The 17,417-nt window shown below is 32.5% G+C and overlaps 1 protein-coding gene and 1 long non-coding RNA gene across 3 annotated transcripts; one reads left to right on the forward strand and one right to left on the reverse strand.

Moving 5' to 3' along the window:
* The first annotated feature begins 8,439 nt into the window (after positions 1 to 8,439).
* LOC120067130 (sulfate transporter 1.3) lies at positions 8,440 to 15,510 on the forward strand. Of its 2 annotated transcripts, none has more exons than XM_039018566.1 (14): positions 8,440 to 9,204; positions 11,009 to 11,360; positions 11,484 to 11,532; positions 11,632 to 11,839; positions 11,984 to 12,158; positions 12,278 to 12,343; positions 12,448 to 12,561; positions 12,668 to 12,784; positions 12,901 to 13,027; positions 13,514 to 13,800; positions 13,914 to 14,104; positions 14,646 to 14,731; positions 14,850 to 14,926; positions 15,062 to 15,510. In XM_039018566.1, exons 2-14 carry the CDS (start codon positions 11,025 to 11,027, stop codon positions 15,203 to 15,205), a joined length of 1,977 nt encoding a protein of 658 aa, XP_038874494.1. In that variant the 5' UTR covers positions 8,440 to 9,204; positions 11,009 to 11,024; the 3' UTR covers positions 15,206 to 15,510. The 2 variants fall into 2 exon arrangements, with proteins under 2 accessions (XP_038874494.1, XP_038874492.1); XM_039018564.1 differs by lacking the exon at positions 8,440 to 9,204 and adding an exon at positions 9,246 to 10,786.
* On the reverse strand, positions 15,187 to 16,818 carry LOC120067131. The gene is made up of 3 exons (XR_005478931.1): positions 16,558 to 16,818; positions 16,158 to 16,472; positions 15,187 to 15,323 (listed from the first exon to the last, which is right to left on the reverse strand). It is a non-coding gene; the product is annotated as an uncharacterized LOC120067131 (long non-coding RNA).
* Positions 16,819 to 17,417: the final 599 nt, after the last annotated feature.

The following is a 17,417-nucleotide window of genomic DNA, read 5'->3' on the forward strand; positions in this document are numbered from 1 at the left end:
TGGATAACTCATTTAAATGCTAAGTCATGGCATGAAAACTCAAGTAAAACACATGAAGATTTCATATAAAAATTGTTTTTAGAAATATCAATCATGCATTTAAACTTAATTTCCATTACTAAAAGCATGCATTGAACATTGAAGTAAGAGAAACTATGCGTTGAACATTCATAAGTAAAACACTTAGAAAATATTTTGAAAACTAGTAACTATGTGACATACTCAGAGTGCCTTAGCTATGAACTTTTTGTCTATGTCCACATGCATTAATGCATATCATCATTTGGTCAGTCGCTTGCTTGTTTTTTGTATGTAGCTGCCTACTTATTCATCTATTGTTGGGTTTTATGCCCAAAAACTTATAGATATTAAATGTTATTAGTTCACCATCATCAATAAATAATTATAGATGTTAAATCAATAAATGTTATTGTTTGTATTGTTGTATATTTTGTCTAGAAAAACCCAAAATCCAATAAACTAACATCCACAGCTGTCTTATGAGTCTTGAATTGCATGTGGAGACATACAAGGATCAATGTTCAAGATATAGTCTAAAGGGTCTATAGTATGGGGATAAGGTTTGGTACCTTATCTTGGTAACACTATGGATATGACCCACTTTGTATTTGATACAAATATAATGATCCAACGCGTTTGTGTAGCTGACACGCGAGTGGAGATATCCCATGCAATGAGTTTACATAAGACTGGATCACAAAATGGTAGCCATTAGATGTAATACCGTTGACTAGTCATATTGCTATTTCAATAGGATGACTTAAGCGACTTAATCTTAATTGTGAGTATATTATGAACTCTTGTTCACGAGGGATTATCCTTTTATTTGCATGTGCGAAGGTGGTCGGTTCGCCGACCCAATATGCCTACTATTTTGGGAACAAGACTGAGTAGGGAGCTGGAAACATAATAATATAAGTTGGAATTCACTCCTTCTCTCATTATTGGGTAAGTAAATAAGTGTTCCCTTAAGTGGTGTCTCCGGTATTGGGGTTGATACCCTAAATCTCATGGGTCCTGTAGTTTGTAATTGTAATGTATTAAAAATTTTATTTATTTAATAAAATATAAGATATTTTATTCGACATTTAGTAGCATTAACCCACAAACCAATAAACTAACATCCAACGTTACCTTCTATAACTTAAACATGTATGTAGAGACATACAGGTGGATCATGTTTAAGTCATAATTTAAATGGTCAGTAGTAGATGAATAAGGTTGGGTACCTTATCTTGATGACACTATGAATACGGCCTGCTTTGTAGATGTTACAATTGTTGTAAAGTGCTGTAAATGATCTGATCTTAATTATTCATGTGGAGACATGTGAAGGAGGTTTGTATAAGACATGACCATGGAATGATTAGTCTCATTATATAACACTGTTAATAATAGTGATTTACATTTCACCAGGATGACCATAGGTGACATGACATGTATCTTGAGTAAGTTGTGAACTTCTATCTATAAAGGCGGTCCTTTGATTTGTATGGGTGGGAGTGGTAAGATCTCAACTTAATAAGCCTACCATTTTGAGGATTCGTCTAATTGGGGAGCTAGAAACATAGCTACACAAGACGGAATTCACTCCTTCCCTAATGTTAGGGTAAGTAGATAAATTACTCCCCTAAGGGCTGATTTCGAGGCTTGAACAATGTTGCGCCCACTCTTTCTTGGCCCGAGGGAGGTTTTGTCATAGTTTGACTATGACTTGTTGTTCATTAGAGGGATCAGTGGTACTTAAGGAGTTAGATATAACTATAGGGGGAAAATGGTAATTTTGGCCCAACTGTACTTACGAGCAATTTGTGAAGGGTCATCGCACTATTGACTGGTTATATCCAATGGACACAGAAATATATCTGTAGTGCGAAGAGTGCAACTATCGATCTTCAATGGAGTGACCGACAGTTAATGGATGTCGAATAATTTAATTAAAAGAGTTTAATTAATTGCTCAAGTGCCATTGGAGCTTCAATCTACAGGTCCATGAGGTCTCCTCTCTAGCTCAATTGGAATTATTGAGAATTAATTTTGGATTACTTTGAATTGTTAAAATTAAATGACGGAATTAATTACTTCAAGTTTTTGTTGAGTTCGAGGCTCGTGACCGTTCGAGGAATTTACACGAAAAAAGGTTATTCAAAGGTGATATCTATTGAACCCTTTTTCCTTGTAAAAAGCATGCTGTAATTTATTTATGAATGCATATCTTGTATATTTACTGTAAATTTAGTTTTCAATAAAAAATAGAATTTGGACGATCCACTTCCGCTCAAGGATCTCCTTGTAAAACGAGTTCCTTCAGTATTTATAGTAAAATCCTGACCTAGGCATCCTCTTTATGTTTTTTAGTCATATTAATTTTAGTCTCGAGCTAAATGGGCCAAGGTATGCATTAAGTATGCGTTGTTTATCAAATTTGGAGGTTCGACCTCGGCTTCATCCTTGGTTGAGGAGGTTAGTTTGGGCTCTTGGCCCAAACTATCCTCTTCTCAAGGCCGAAATAAGTCGTAGTGCACTCTATTCACAAAACAAGGAAGGTCGCTCTCGGTCTCATCCTTGGCCAAGGCTGAGGCCGACAAAGTACTTTGGCTTGAAACCAAATTAGCCATTTTCCTTAAGCTCATCTCATCCTCTTGGTCCAGTTGCTTATATGTTTATCGTTTTCTTAGCCCGGTAGCTTCATCTTCTTCGTTATGTTAATTCTATTCTTTAGTCCAAAAATCACTGATAACAAAAGGAAAGAAAAAGGAATGAGAACGAAAATGAGAAAAAAATATTTAAAAAATTAGAAGGTTTTAGAAAAACCGTTCAAATTTCATTTTAGTCCAACTATTTAGGTCTGCCAATCAAATTCTTTCATTTCGAGTACTTGCCTTTAGTTTCCACATTAGATTGCGGACATTTTTCTATCCTTTTGGTTGGTTTACTTTGTGTGGATATGACAGGGAAGGAGTGACAAATAATTGAAATAAAACCGACATAAAAATATAATTAAGTAATTACACATTAATGTTTTATAAGTACTTGACTTCTGTGTTAAAGAAAAGAAGGGAAAAAAAAGTACTTTGACTTCTTATAGGTAATGAAATCCTTTTCAAAGAAAATGGTTGGAGTGAAAATTATAGTGTGAGAATGAAAGGGATTGTTATTAACATTTTTTAGGATAAATTCCTATTTCAATACCGGATAGCTTTTTAATTATTTTATTTTAGTTTAGTTTCTCAAATTTTCAATGATGTAATCATTGATTCTTTGTTGTCAATTTTTAGGAAATAATTTACGCAAAGTATACTCTTCGTTATGGAGTATTGAATTATTGCAATTAGAAATGTCACGGGACAGGATGGGGCTAGGAATGTCATTCCCCATTCCGTCCCCACTCCCCATTTCATTCTCCATCCCCGTGAAATTCTTCACGGGGATCGGGGCAGGATTTCCTGTGGAGAATTCGTGGGGATCGGATTCTCCACGGAGAATTTTTTCCTGTTACTTTTTTTTTTTATATAAAAAGCTAATTAATTTAAATCACTAATGTCAACAAATTTTAATTAAATAATTAACTTTATCACTAAATTATTTATTATGGTTTGTTTTATATGAAAATTTGAATTTAAAGATAAATTACTCAAATTTTGACTTAAAAAAACTAATTAAATTTTTCAGTAGAAAGAAATAAATATAAATCAAATTATTCACATATATATAATCTAAATTTAAACATATTCATTATGTTTCCCAATAAATAATCAAATTTGAAATTTAAATGTAATATTTATATAATAATAATAATAACATAACATTAGATAACTATACTAAATATGTAAAAGCTAATCGGCCGAGCGGCGACGGGGAACAGGGCGGGGTCGGGGCCAGGGCGGAGACAGAAATGCATTCCCCATCCCCGTCCCGTTTAACTCATGGTTTCCTCCATTACCTCCCATTTCCCGCCTAATCAGGAATCCCTGTCCCGTTCGGGCGAAGCTCTACGGGGTCCGTCCTACGGGAAATTGGATATCCTTAATTGCAATCACATCTATAAATTTTTTATTTGTGATCAATTACCTCTTAATAATTTATTTTGATTAACTAATCTTTGTAGTTTGTTAATTGTTGCAATTAGTTCCTCTATTAATTCGTTAGAATTTACATTTTATCCCTGTCCACGAGTTAAACATATTAAAGTTTTGATATGGATTAAAGGACTACAATATTGACATATTATCAATTAAGGGTTGCCATCAACATTCACAATCATTCAAAGTTAACAATTAATATATTGGTATAGAATATCAATACTGGAATTTACAATATATCGACATCAATATGAATCGTAGAGGTTGATTGCAACCATTAACAAATTACATAAGGCTAATTGATTAAGTTCATATGGAATTATAACCAATTCTATATTACAAGGGTGGTTTCGAGGGTAGTTTTGAAAAAAAAATTTTCGTTTTTTTTTCACACAAACGAAGTCCAAACTTTAAAATAAATAATAATAATAATAATAATAAATAAATTCTTATACATATATGTTTATGCCCTTTTTATGTTGAAATAACTAACTAAATACTCAAAATTAAAATAAAAATCAGAACTGTTTTATGCAAAATCCAGAGATATTTAGATGACTATATTTATAAATTTTCTACTCGAGAATGTCTTAAATTTATATATTATGACAAGAATACTATTCCATTAATTATTATTTAGTATAATATAATTTGAACTTATATATCATTTTTTTATGGATTTGAATTTATTTTTATATTATATAGTTTTATTATTTTATTATTTTTCTCAACAAAATAATATATATAATTTAAATTTTTTTATAAAATAGATATTAATTTAAATATAAATATAAATATCTTTCTAAGAAAACAATAAAAACAACCTAGTTAAAAACATGGTTGATTATAAAATGGAAATGGGGAAGGTTTATACATATATATATGGAAAAACATGGTTAAAAAAGTAAAATGAGAATGTCCTCCACCGAAAATCTAAAAAACTATAGAAGACATCAAAAGCTCTCCAAATGCCTTCCATAAGGGTCAATGCAACATCTTATATTATCTAAAAACAAATTATCCACTACATAGTAATCTTGGATTCCCACAAAACAATCTACTCATTTTTTACCATCGAAACAAATAGCTAAATTTAAATGCCTTGTTTAGTAACTACGTTAAAAAAAACATGAACCAAAATGTCCTTAAACAAAATAAATAAATAAAGATAGATTTATAACAAATATATTACCTCTAAAATGGAGCTATACCATATTTAAAAACAAACAAACAAAATTAAATCTCTTTCAAGATTTTCATTTAAGAGATACATTTTAATAACACTAAAAAAACTTATGAAAAGACTAATCCACTATAAATCTTTAAAACTAAACTAACATATAAAAAATACTAGATAAAACGAATGACATCAACTAAAAAGATTGATTGATTGGGTTAATTTTTTTTTTTTTAAAAAAAAAAGGGAAAAATTAGCATGGATTAGCTTTTATTTTAAATCCCCCTACATCATTTTTCTCTCCTTTTCGGCACGGTTAAGCTTTTCGTTCCTTCATATTTGAAAGGTTAGTTTGGATTTAATATATTGGAGTTATGAAGTCTGTATTTATGAATCAAGAAAGTAAACTTCATATACTATTTCAATAACTACGGTTAAGACTCCCACAACACGTTTTACTCTGTTAATGAGATTAATATGATATGATTAATTATAGATGTCGTAACCTAAATAAAGGAGCTTAGAATGTACCTAAATGAATAACTTGGATTGTATGACCTAAGAAAGTTTTGATATTGTATGACCTAAGAAAGTTTTGATACTAAGTGTTGAAATTAATAGTTGGAAGTTACTTAACAAATGCTAGTTCTTTTAGAAACTTATTAACAATTGTTATTGTTGGAGTAATTTATTATGATTGGGCACTTGACTAGTGAATATGAGTTGTGATTGGCTAAGTGTTACAAGGAAATAACAAAATTTGGTAGGAAATACAAGTTAAGTTAATCCAAAAATGATTTTCCAAGGTAAAGAAGTCCAACATCCCTCTCGACCAACTTGTATTTCCTACACAATTTTATTATTTCTTTCCTTGTAACACTTAGCCAATCACAATTCATATTCATTAGTCAAGTGTCCAATCATAATAAATTACTCCAACAATAACAATTGTTAATAAGTTTCTAAAAGAACTAGCATTTGTTAAGCAATTTTCAACTATTAATTTCAACACTTAGCATCAAAACTTTCTTAGGTCATACAATCCAAGTTATTCATTTAGGTACATTCTAGAGTACATAGTTGTTTAGTCTATAATTAAATATTAGAGGAAAGAAAAGAGAAGAATGAGAAGATAAAATTTTTTCGATAAATGTAAAAATTTCATGAGTAAACACTCTTGAACTCGATGGAGTTGAATTATCTAATACCAACGTTATGAAGTTTGTGGGCTAAATACTCATTCACTATTTTAGTAATGGTGCACGCTACCAAAACACTAACTCAAGAGGGGAAGTTGGGGTCTGGGAGAAACCGAGAGATACAAGAATCTCAGAATTTATTTTTGTATTGAAGTTGATTATTCAAATAGAGTATGATCGAAAGTTCAGATCATTCAAATTTATTTTCTCTATTATTTTAAATTAACCCTCATAAATTTCTCATAAGTTTTAAATGATAGAGTTCATATATACAAAATACAAATACTGTGTACATTGAATATAGCTAATAATCAAATACAGTATGATTAAAAATTTAAATCATTCAAAACTATCTTTTCCATTTTTTGAAATGATTCCTCATAAATTTCTCCTAGTTTGAGTAACGGCGGATTTAGTTGTTTGACCATAGGGTTGTATTTGTGTCAAAGCAAGCATAACTCAAATGATCATATTAATATTAGCGATAAAAAAGTCTATAATTTGAATCCTACCATACCTATATGTATTCATTCAAGGTATTTGTTTAAACACTTAGCAAGTTTTTGCTTCCCGTGGTTAGCATAAATACTTTATATCTATATTGAATAGATAAATCTTAGAATTATTCATGTCAAATTGTCATGAATAGATATTATTATTTAAATATGTCTAACTCCCGTAACTTTTTTTTAATGATTTTCAATGTGTATTTTTTGTTCCTATTGTTTTCCAGAAGAAAAGAAAAGAAAAGAAAGAAAAATGATGTTGATCTATCTGCTTTAGAGCTAGAATTTTCGTCGATCTTGATTTTCTCACACTGTTATCAATCAAGGAGAATGATTCTTAATTTAGATGTAAATTTCGGTAACAATGACTTCTTTTATATGATTACTAAAGTCAACATAAGCTAGCCATATAGGGTAAGAATTTCAAAGAATATGATTCTCTTTGCAATGTGAACAAAAGAAAGTAATTCTCAAACTTTCCAGTACTAAGACAATATGAAAAAAGAAATTTCATATGAACTATCATTAGAAATATATATGGGAAAATTGCAATCTTGGTCGCTCAAGTTTTTCCCAAATTGATCACTCAAATTCGTAAAACTAAATTGATTCTTTGTGCAATTTTTTATTGTTTCCACCTTTCTTTCTCTTCATTTTAAGTTACAAATTAAGGTCATATTTACTAATCAATAATCAAAATACAATAGGATTATGTTTACCATTTCACTACGATTACAAAAATAAATAACAATAAAACGTTATCAAGTTGAACTAATTTTCAGGTTACTATTGATGGACTATGTTTGGAAGTAGAGAAGTCCATATTCCCGAGATACTGGCTCCGCTCAAGGTGAGAAATCTCCGATTAAACTGAGAATGGGAGAGGGAGCGGAGAGAATTTTTTTCCCATTGACCAAATAGGGACACAAATGGGAAATACATTTCTCATCCCCGACCTTGCCATCTACATATATATTGTAAATAGATTGTTTTATAACTCACGGAATATACTTATAGGTAAGGTGTGTGTGTATATATATAAACCTATAAATTTAACTAATTAGCATTTTCCTAATTTTCATGATGATTTTTTCATACTTTAATGCTTTTTAGGATAGAAATATTAAAAAAAAAAAAAATACTTTTAAGACATGTATATTGTAATGTTTAAGTAGAAGACTAGTGATCAATATTTAAATTTTAGCTATTAGAAATCATGAGATGGAATATTTTAATTATATTTTTGCACATCAAATATTGTTGTTTATAAAAAAAAAATTATAGTATTTAATTCAAAAAGAGAAATGTATTGGATATAACCGATTTAACATAGAAAATTCTAAAACTTTTATATCCTTAGAGTATAAATTAAAAAACTGGTTAAACAATAAATAAATTTAAAAAAAAAAAAAAAAAAAAAAAAAAAAAAAAAAAAAACTAAGGGGGAACTTTTACCTTGCCCGAATCCGTGAAAAATTTTGCGGAGATGGAGATTAAAATAGGGGATGGAAACAGAAAAACCTTCCCCATCTCCATAGACATCTCTATTTGCAAGTAAACATAGCCTAGGTGGATATTTTAAAATCTTAACCTCCAAACTAACCTATTCCTAAAAAATATCTTTTTATATGTTTTTTTAACCTTTTGTTATATCATTTTTATATATTTTTTTAACCTTTTGTTGATATTTCTATAACGTAATCCTAATCCCACAGTTGCCCTACCTAAATTTTTCATAATAAATAAAAATATATATATATACCTAAAATATCAAATAGATTCGAAACTAAAACTAACACCATGACGCGCCAACAAGTGATGATCTACAACTATCCAACGGTTCATATACGTAATTTCTACAACGAGCTTTTTTGTATCTAGAGCACCGAATAACGAACCCACTCCACCGGGATCTGTCCACATAAACTTCCAAGTTCATCGCCGGCGCCCACACTAGTGTTTCACTGTTCAAAAGTTCAACCGTCGGGCCGCAGATACCGTATTCGGTGACCGTGAATTCGTTTGACTTTTGGGAAAAGATGAACCCCGATTTGACTCCATTACAAGTCTGGTGGTCGAAAAAATTGAATTCGCTGCCCGTGTTTTCGCCAACCAAACACAGCACTGATTTTGTATCATTACTTTTTATTTGGGGAGCGACGAATCGGCCATGTTTACACAGAAATGAGCCCACATTTTCGCGGCGACGAAACACAGCGGTAAGATTTCGACACATCGAAATCTTCTTTTTTATTTCCTTTTTTTGGCGTAAAATTTTTTTCTTTCTTTTTTAATTCAACAATATGAATGGATTAGAGTAGAGTTGAGCGGGATTTGTTGTTTGAATGAACCTGGACGGAATATTAGGTATTGGGTGTGCTTTGGTAATGGTTATAAATTAATTTGGGAAAGGAAACCCTAGAAACCATCGAGTGTGGGGAACAAAAAAGGGGTGGGGAAAAGGTGGGAAACTGATTCTGGACTTCAACGCTAATGGGATTTTTCTTTTTTCCTTTACTTCTCTTCTGAGTCTTCTCTTCTCTTTTTGCATTTCTTTTCAATAAAATAATAGTGAACTTGTGTTACTTTTTTCTTTCTTATATCTTCTTTATGGTTTTCGTAACAGAGAAAAAGAGCCCAAATGTGATTTGAAGGAAATAAGCTGACTTTTTAAAAGTTATGATTATTATTATTGGTTATTTTTCCCCTCAATATTGATGCAACTATTAAACTCCACACTATGGATGGTTTGGACAAAATTGCTTTTTCTTTTTTCTTTTTTCTTTTTCACTTCTATGAAACTATTGCTTCCAATCCTTTGAGTTATGGCAGGTGCATTTTAGTGTACATGGGACAAGATCTTGAGGTCCTACACCATTAAGAGGATTTTATGTTTTTGAAGTGGAAGATATAAAGTGAACTTAATTCACACTTTCTTTAGAAGTTCAAATCTCCATATCTCACACTTGTACTAAAAACAATAGTACATATTACTTTTATTCAACATTCGACATGGTATTAGATATTTTTTTATCTATTTGATTGATTCATGTGCAAGTTCATAATAAAGTATTTTATTTTCCACTGCTTGTATTCTAGTCATTTGTCCTCATCGATAATCATAATTTCGACCCTTGTATTGAATGGGGACATTTGGTCGCATTGTTAGACTTTTCTTCGATAGAAATTCCACATGAAACCCCTCAAAAAAATTGCTAGACAAATGCAAACTTAGACAGCTAGTGAAGAAAAGTCCGCATGGGCCTAACTGATACGGGATTTTCTTTGGATCTCTTTCGCTAAGGTCTTTCCTGATTTGTGATTGGCCTACAAGGTGACATTTCAACATTTATTTATTGATTTGAAATCATAAAACAGAGACTTTCTCACATGGCCAGTACTAGTCAAAATTATTGACGAAATACTTATAGTTTTATCATTATGCAAGCTGCTGCTCATAATTGTATACCCAACCTAAAGTCAATGCCTTCCAATAGTTGTTATGTAGATGATATTATCGATTCACACCAATTAAATGAGTTTGCGGATATTTTTTCTGGTTTAACTGCAGCTTAACTTTTAAACTAAAGACCTTACGTACGTCTTGACGTTTAAATTAACCACTTATAGAAGTAAATTTGCTTTTGATAATTCTTCTATGCTGCTTGAAAAGTTTGACTTGGAACCTCCCGAGATCTTATATAATAAAGAAGTTGGCCTATAAAACTCAGTTGAAGAGTCTCCACCATTGCTTGTACCATTTGTTTTCCAATTTTATAAGCTTGGCTTCAGTTTTCTCAGGTCTGAGCTTTGCCTGTGACAAAAGTGTACTGTTTTTCAAAACCAATTGAATGTTCTGAATTTTTTTTTCCTTTCACCATCTAACATTCCATTAAACTTAGTTTTTTCCAGCTTAAGAACAATGAAGTTGACTGTGTGCTACATTTGGTATTCGGCCACCTTTATTTGCTCGTGAAACTTAACTCTTTCATTGTTTTTTCTTGTGTGCTTTCCTCACCGTAGGTGAACTAATCTATTCATGGACTCGAGAGGCCATTCCAATGGCAGAGAACTCGAAACAAAAGAAATGGACATCAGAAGTCTTTCATCTTCACGCACCAATACGCAGTCCATTCATAAGGTGGGGGTTCCACCGAAGCAAAATCTCTTCAAAGAGTTTAAAGCCAGAGTGAAAGAGACTTTCTTTGCAGATGATCCTCTGCGAACCTTCAAGGACCAATCGAATTCCCGAAAGTTGGTCCTGGGAATTCAGGCTATCTTTCCGATATTTGAATGGGGAAGGAATTACAATCTGACTAAATTTAGAGGAGATATAATTGCTGGACTCACTATTGCAAGTCTGTGTATTCCACAGGTAAACTAGCTGCTTTAATATGCACGCAAATGTTAGAAAAGATAGCTAAAAGAACCATGCCAGATAACGACATCTGAGTAAGAAACCAACTGTGTCTGATCATGTCAAACTTTGATATTACAGGATATAGGGTATGCAAAACTTGCTAATTTGGCTCCCCAGTATGGATTGTGTAAGCACACATTATGCCTCTTGCATCAAGTTTCTTCCCGTTTTCAAGTGCTTTGCTTTGGTTTTCCTAGCCTCTATCCAACTTTTCATATTGTTGCAGATTCCAGCTTTGTACCACCACTGGTTTATGCTTTGATGGGTAGCTCAAGAGATATAGCGATTGGGCCAGTGGCTGTTGTTTCTCTCTTGCTGGGAACACTGCTTCAGAAGGAGATTGATTACCATACACATCCAGCAGAGTACCTGCGGCTTGCATTTACAGCTACCTTTTTTGCTGGGATCACCCAAGCCACTCTAGGGATACTAAGGTAGTTGAGTCCCTTTTCTTTCTCCCAATAGAATCTGATTTTCTCGAATGGTATTCCTTCTATTTTGGGATTGTTTGTATGCTTAGTTTTATACTCTTCTATAAACCCTTGATAAGATTATTTATCCAAGACTTTTCCCAACAGGTTGGGTTTTCTGATTGACTTTCTATCTCACGCTGCCATTGTGGGTTTTATGGGTGGAGCTGCCATCACTATTGCCCTTCAGCAACTTAAAGGCTTTCTTGGTATTCAAAAATTTACAAAGAAAACAGACATTATCTCTGTAATGCGCTCAGTCTTTGAGGCAGCACATCATGGAGTAAGCCTCCTTACCCTTCAAACCTCACATGTCTATGGTGTTTATTGCACATTAATGGGTTATTGATGCATAACAAACTAAATCTCTTGTATTGTAACTTCTTTCATGACCCTTTGCAGTGGAACTGGCAGACAATAGTAATTGGAGTATCTTTTCTAATTTTTCTTCTATTCGCGAAGTATATTGTAAGAATCTCACTTGCCATTGTTACCTGGTGCAAATTTATATATAAGCACTTTTCCTGTTTCTATTCTTGGTCTTAGAAGAGCTTTCATGTCTGCAATCTCAGGGAAAGAAGAATAAGAACCTTTTTTGGGTGCCTGCAATTGCTCCATTAATATCAGTTATTCTGTCCACCTTCTTTGTTTACATAACCCATGCAGACCAGAAAGGTGTGGCAATCGTAAGGACATCTCTTATCACTCTTTTTCCCTATTGAAATATTATTCACCAAGAAAAGAAAATTAAGAATAACAATACCATCAGTTCTGATAGTTGAACTTTTGAAGGTGAAACATATAGAAAAAGGAATCAATCCCTCGTCAGTGAAGCAAATCTACTTCACCGGTGACAACCTCCTTAAAGGATTCAGGATTGGCGCAGTGGCTGGTATGATAGCATTAACGGTAAGCAAATCGTGAAACTATCTTCTTGGAAGTAGTTGTAGATGTGAAAGATATTAATATTTGTTGAAGTACCCAATGAATCTTTCTATATTATTTGAAAATCCTCTTCTTTTCAGGAAGCCATAGCAATTGGAAGAACATTTGCTACCATGAAGGATTACCAGCTTGATGGTAACAAAGAAATGGTGGCACTAGGAACAATGAACGTTATTGGTTCAATGACTTCCTGCTATGTGGCAACAGGTGAGAAGCAACTATAAATCAGAAAGATACTAGAGCTAATTTGATCTAAATGATATTATTGACTGATTCTGATACCACCGTATCTGAAAAGGTTTTGAATCTTAGGGTCATCCGGGAATGCTTCTGTGAATGGTATTTTCAAGTATCACACTTTTCCAAAAAAAACACTAATTAAATACTTTCTTCAAAAGCCCTTGAAGAACTGTTTTAAATATGTAATTGTCAAAAATATTCTTATGATACTAGGGAAAAAAACATTCTCAAAACAGCAATGTGGCTCTCTAGCATTCAGAAATTAGAGGTTTGGATCAAAACTTCGTCTATACCATTAACCAGTATAATTTATATAAATCTTGGCAAAATTAGTGGGGTCTCAATTGGTAACTAAGCAGATTATAGCATGGTTTCCTTTTCATCTAAATAAGGCTTAAACTAGGAGCATTAAATAGTAAATATTAACTAATAAGCTTTATTTTCTACTTGCAGGCTCATTCTCTCGCTCAGCTGTGAATTATATGTCTGGCTGCCAAACTGCAGTCTCAAACATTGTTATGTCCTGTGTTGTATTTCTAACTCTAGAATTCATCACTCCTCTTTTCAAGTACACTCCAAATGCTATTCTCGCTGTCATCATCATCTCCGCTGTCATCAACTTGATTGACATTCAGGCAGCAATTTTGCTTTGGAAGATTGATAAATTTGATTTTGTTGCTTGTTTGGGAGCCTTCTTCGGCGTGATATTTGCAAGTGTTGAGATAGGTCTCCTCATTGCTGTAAGAATCACGCCTGCTACCTTAAGTTCTCTCATTACTAGCTTAATCGGTTTTCTCGTTGCTAGCTTCATCTCATAAAGATGTCTAATACTGTCTTCAATGTGCTGAGGCAGGTCTCTATATCATTTGCTAAGATACTCTTACAAGTAACCAGGCCACGGGTTGCCATTCTCGGAAAGATCCCTAGGACCACAGTATATAGGAACACTCAACAGTATCCAGAAGCAACAAGGGTTCCGGGCATTCTCATTGTGAGAGTCGATTCTGCAATTTACTTCTCTAACTCCAATTACATCAAAGAGAGGTAAAGAATGATCCTCATCTTTAAAAAGGTCTATTTCTTTAAATCCATTTCTATGCAAGTTGTGTTAGTTTCCCAACTCTGTCATATTAGTTGTCATATTTAGTTCCCCTAGCATCCAATATAAGGGCATTGGAGAATCGTTGAAAGATATTTCCCTGGTGTATTTCAAGTTTTACGTAATTTGTTCCTCTTTCCTAGAGAAGGGACTGCCTACTTCCAAAATCTGAAGAGTGTTATTTTCTTTTTTACAACTAAATATTGTAGAATCAAATAGCTATATGTTATTTTCTTTTTCAAACTAAACTTTAGTAATTATTAACTACATGTTTGGATTGATGTATGACTGCCTTCGGAAGTCCTAAGGGTGTTATTTTCTTTTCCCAATTAAATATTATAGATCCAAGTTCTAACTTAGCAATTATTAACTGCATATTTGGATTGATGTATGTCTGGGAAAATGAAGGTTCTGTTAGTTACAGGAGCTCTTTCCTTTTCCAATTCCATTACCCTTGCCCTTTATAATATTGGGAATTTCTTGCAGGATATTGAGATGGTTGACAGATGAGGAAGAACAAATAAAGAAGGTGTATTCAACAAAAACTCAGTTTTTGATTGTTGAGATGTCTCGTAAGTACTCTCAACCTTTCCAAATATTTTGGACTAATCCTGCACAGTAGACAAACTTAACAATCAAATCACTGTTGCTTGTTCCGAACTCAAATTTCTGGGGTTTCGTTTGTTGTAGCTGTTACCGACATTGACACTAGTGGAATTCATGCCTTGGAAGAGCTATACAGGAATCTCCAGAAAAGAGACATTCAGGTAATCTACTTCAGAATATTCTCGTTATTAAATAAAAACTATTATTTCAGAATGGTATGCACAGTAAAGGTATATGTATGCTGTAAAATTTTTTAAATATGCCTTACCAGAAGTTTGTGTGGTGTTGTTGGACAGCTTGTTTTGGCAAACCCCGGGCCGGTGGTGGTTGACAAACTCCACGCATCCGATCTTGCTAATCTGATCGGCGAGGACCATATCTTTCTAACAGTTGCTGAAGCTGTTTCGTCTTGCTCCCCAAAATTAGTTGAAGAGGCCTAGTTTAAGATTTGAATGCTAGACCTTCCAGTGGAGTTGAGAATGGAGTAAAAACTCACTCAGCTACAAAGCAGTAGTTTTCATAGATGCCCGAGGATGATAATTCAGTAGATGTAGTAAGCTGCAGAGGAAAAGGAAAAAATGAACAAAAAGGAAATGCACAACTATGTATGCACTCATAAAGCTAAAAGTAAAAGGTGATGATTTTTTGTACCACAGAAATGTGTCTAAATGCCATCATTGTGTATATATCTAATGCTCAGCGAAATAATGAAGAATCCTACTCTTCTGCTCAATTTTCCCCATAAGTGTCTTTTCCTATTTTTGTTCACCCTCTAATGCTCAGCGATGGAGCATATGAACTTGAATGAATTTAGACGTTGGTGTTAATTGATCTCATCAAATATCAATGGATAGCTAACATTGTGTTAGGAACCAAGGTAGTATGGGCTACCACTGTTCCACATATGTGGTATTTAAGTGGTTTGACTTCTCACCTCAATAGCTAGCTTTTGGAGTTTGATTTTTGAAGTCTAATAACAATGATGATTATTTTTGATATTTTATTTAAAGGATGATAACTAAATTTACACACTTCAAAAGTTAGGACCAAAATTGGTATATTAGTAAATCATAATATATCCAATTCTGGTGGCAATAACATTATCTATTTTATAAAGGAACTCAAGCTTTTCGTTGTTTTATTGAATTTGATAATTAACAGTGATGTACGATTAAAGTCAACTAAAGTGCTAGAACTCCAACTCATTAAATTAGGTTAAATTGCAAATCTGGTAGAGTTAGAATTAGAATTTATTTGATAAAATCCTTATAATAGGAACTATTATTTATGAACATTTTATCATACCATAGAACTATTTATGAGGATTTATCAAAGCATAGAACTACTAACTTATAACTTTAACCTTAAAATTATTAACGATTCAAAATGTACCTCTTATCTCATCCTCTTTTGAGCGTCGACCCTGACCATTATAGGGAAAAACTATTTGAATGTATGAATACGATCCAAACAGATGCCAACTTCCATTACTTGCCCTAACAACAGAAGATGAAGAAACTAGTGCGATTGGAAAGAAAATAGAAACCTTTTCTTTTTACTAAATCACTGAACTGATGCTTACAAATTCTCCACTCAACAGTCTACCTCTCTAAGTAGACCTTCTTCCTCAGAATCAAATTTCACAGACGAGAAATGTAGATGTGATTCGAGTTGCAGATTGAAAAATCAAAAGCAGGCTAAGAAAATCTTCCACGAATAGAAATACCAAGAACTTTCAAAATTTAGATACTTAAACAAAACAAAACAAAAAAATCAAAAGGAACGAACCTACCAGTAGTTCATCGAATCACCGAGTTTGTTGTTACTTCAAAACTCAGTCCTGTCAATGGCTGCCATGGATGAAAATCGAAACATCGGATTCTCACTTACCTCTTCGTGCAGAACCGGGAGAAGAAGAAAAGAGGGGGAAAAGCAAGGAATGACTGATGTGGTGGGTTGGGGCCTAGGCACCAAAGAAAGTTGTTTGTCTAGTAGACGTCTTTAACATCCCAACTACAGCAAATGATTATTTTATGAAATTATGGAATCGTCTTCGAAGGTGACTATAATTTGACAGGTAATTATAATAAATGATATAAATTCATTGGTTTATGAAAATTTAATAGTTTAATTAATTTAAATTAAAAGTTTCGCATGTTAATGATCAAATAAAATTTGGAAATGGGATAAATTAATATAGTTATAAAAGTTCATATTTTAAATTAATACAATTATTAGTTTATGTTATTTTATTTTATTTTTTTTATATTTTAGATAGTTATTAAATTGTTAATCTATAAATAACAATTTTTTTATTTGGAGTATCTCATTTCAATTTGAGTAGTTATTCTCTTCTTTGTATTCTTTCTTTTTTATATTGAGTTGAGTTGAAAGCAAATACTTCTACTAGATCTGAGTAATTCAAAGTTATTCTGCCAAAATTGGTCATTATAACCTATTAAGATGATCGTTTAGTCCGTTTGGGGAAAAAATAATTGTATTTAAAATAATGTTTTGAAGCGCATCTCGACTACTTATTAATGTTTCCATAAGATCTTGAAGGAGTTTTTTTTTTTCTAATTTATGAATCTTGTTATACCAACTAGTTTACTTTTAAGTTCGAACATTATTATTGTAAACAGTGTGTACTGT

This window comes from Benincasa hispida, chromosome 12, assembly GCF_009727055.1.
Source record: "Benincasa hispida cultivar B227 chromosome 12, ASM972705v1, whole genome shotgun sequence".
NCBI classification, from domain to species: domain Eukaryota; kingdom Viridiplantae; phylum Streptophyta; class Magnoliopsida; order Cucurbitales; family Cucurbitaceae; genus Benincasa; species Benincasa hispida.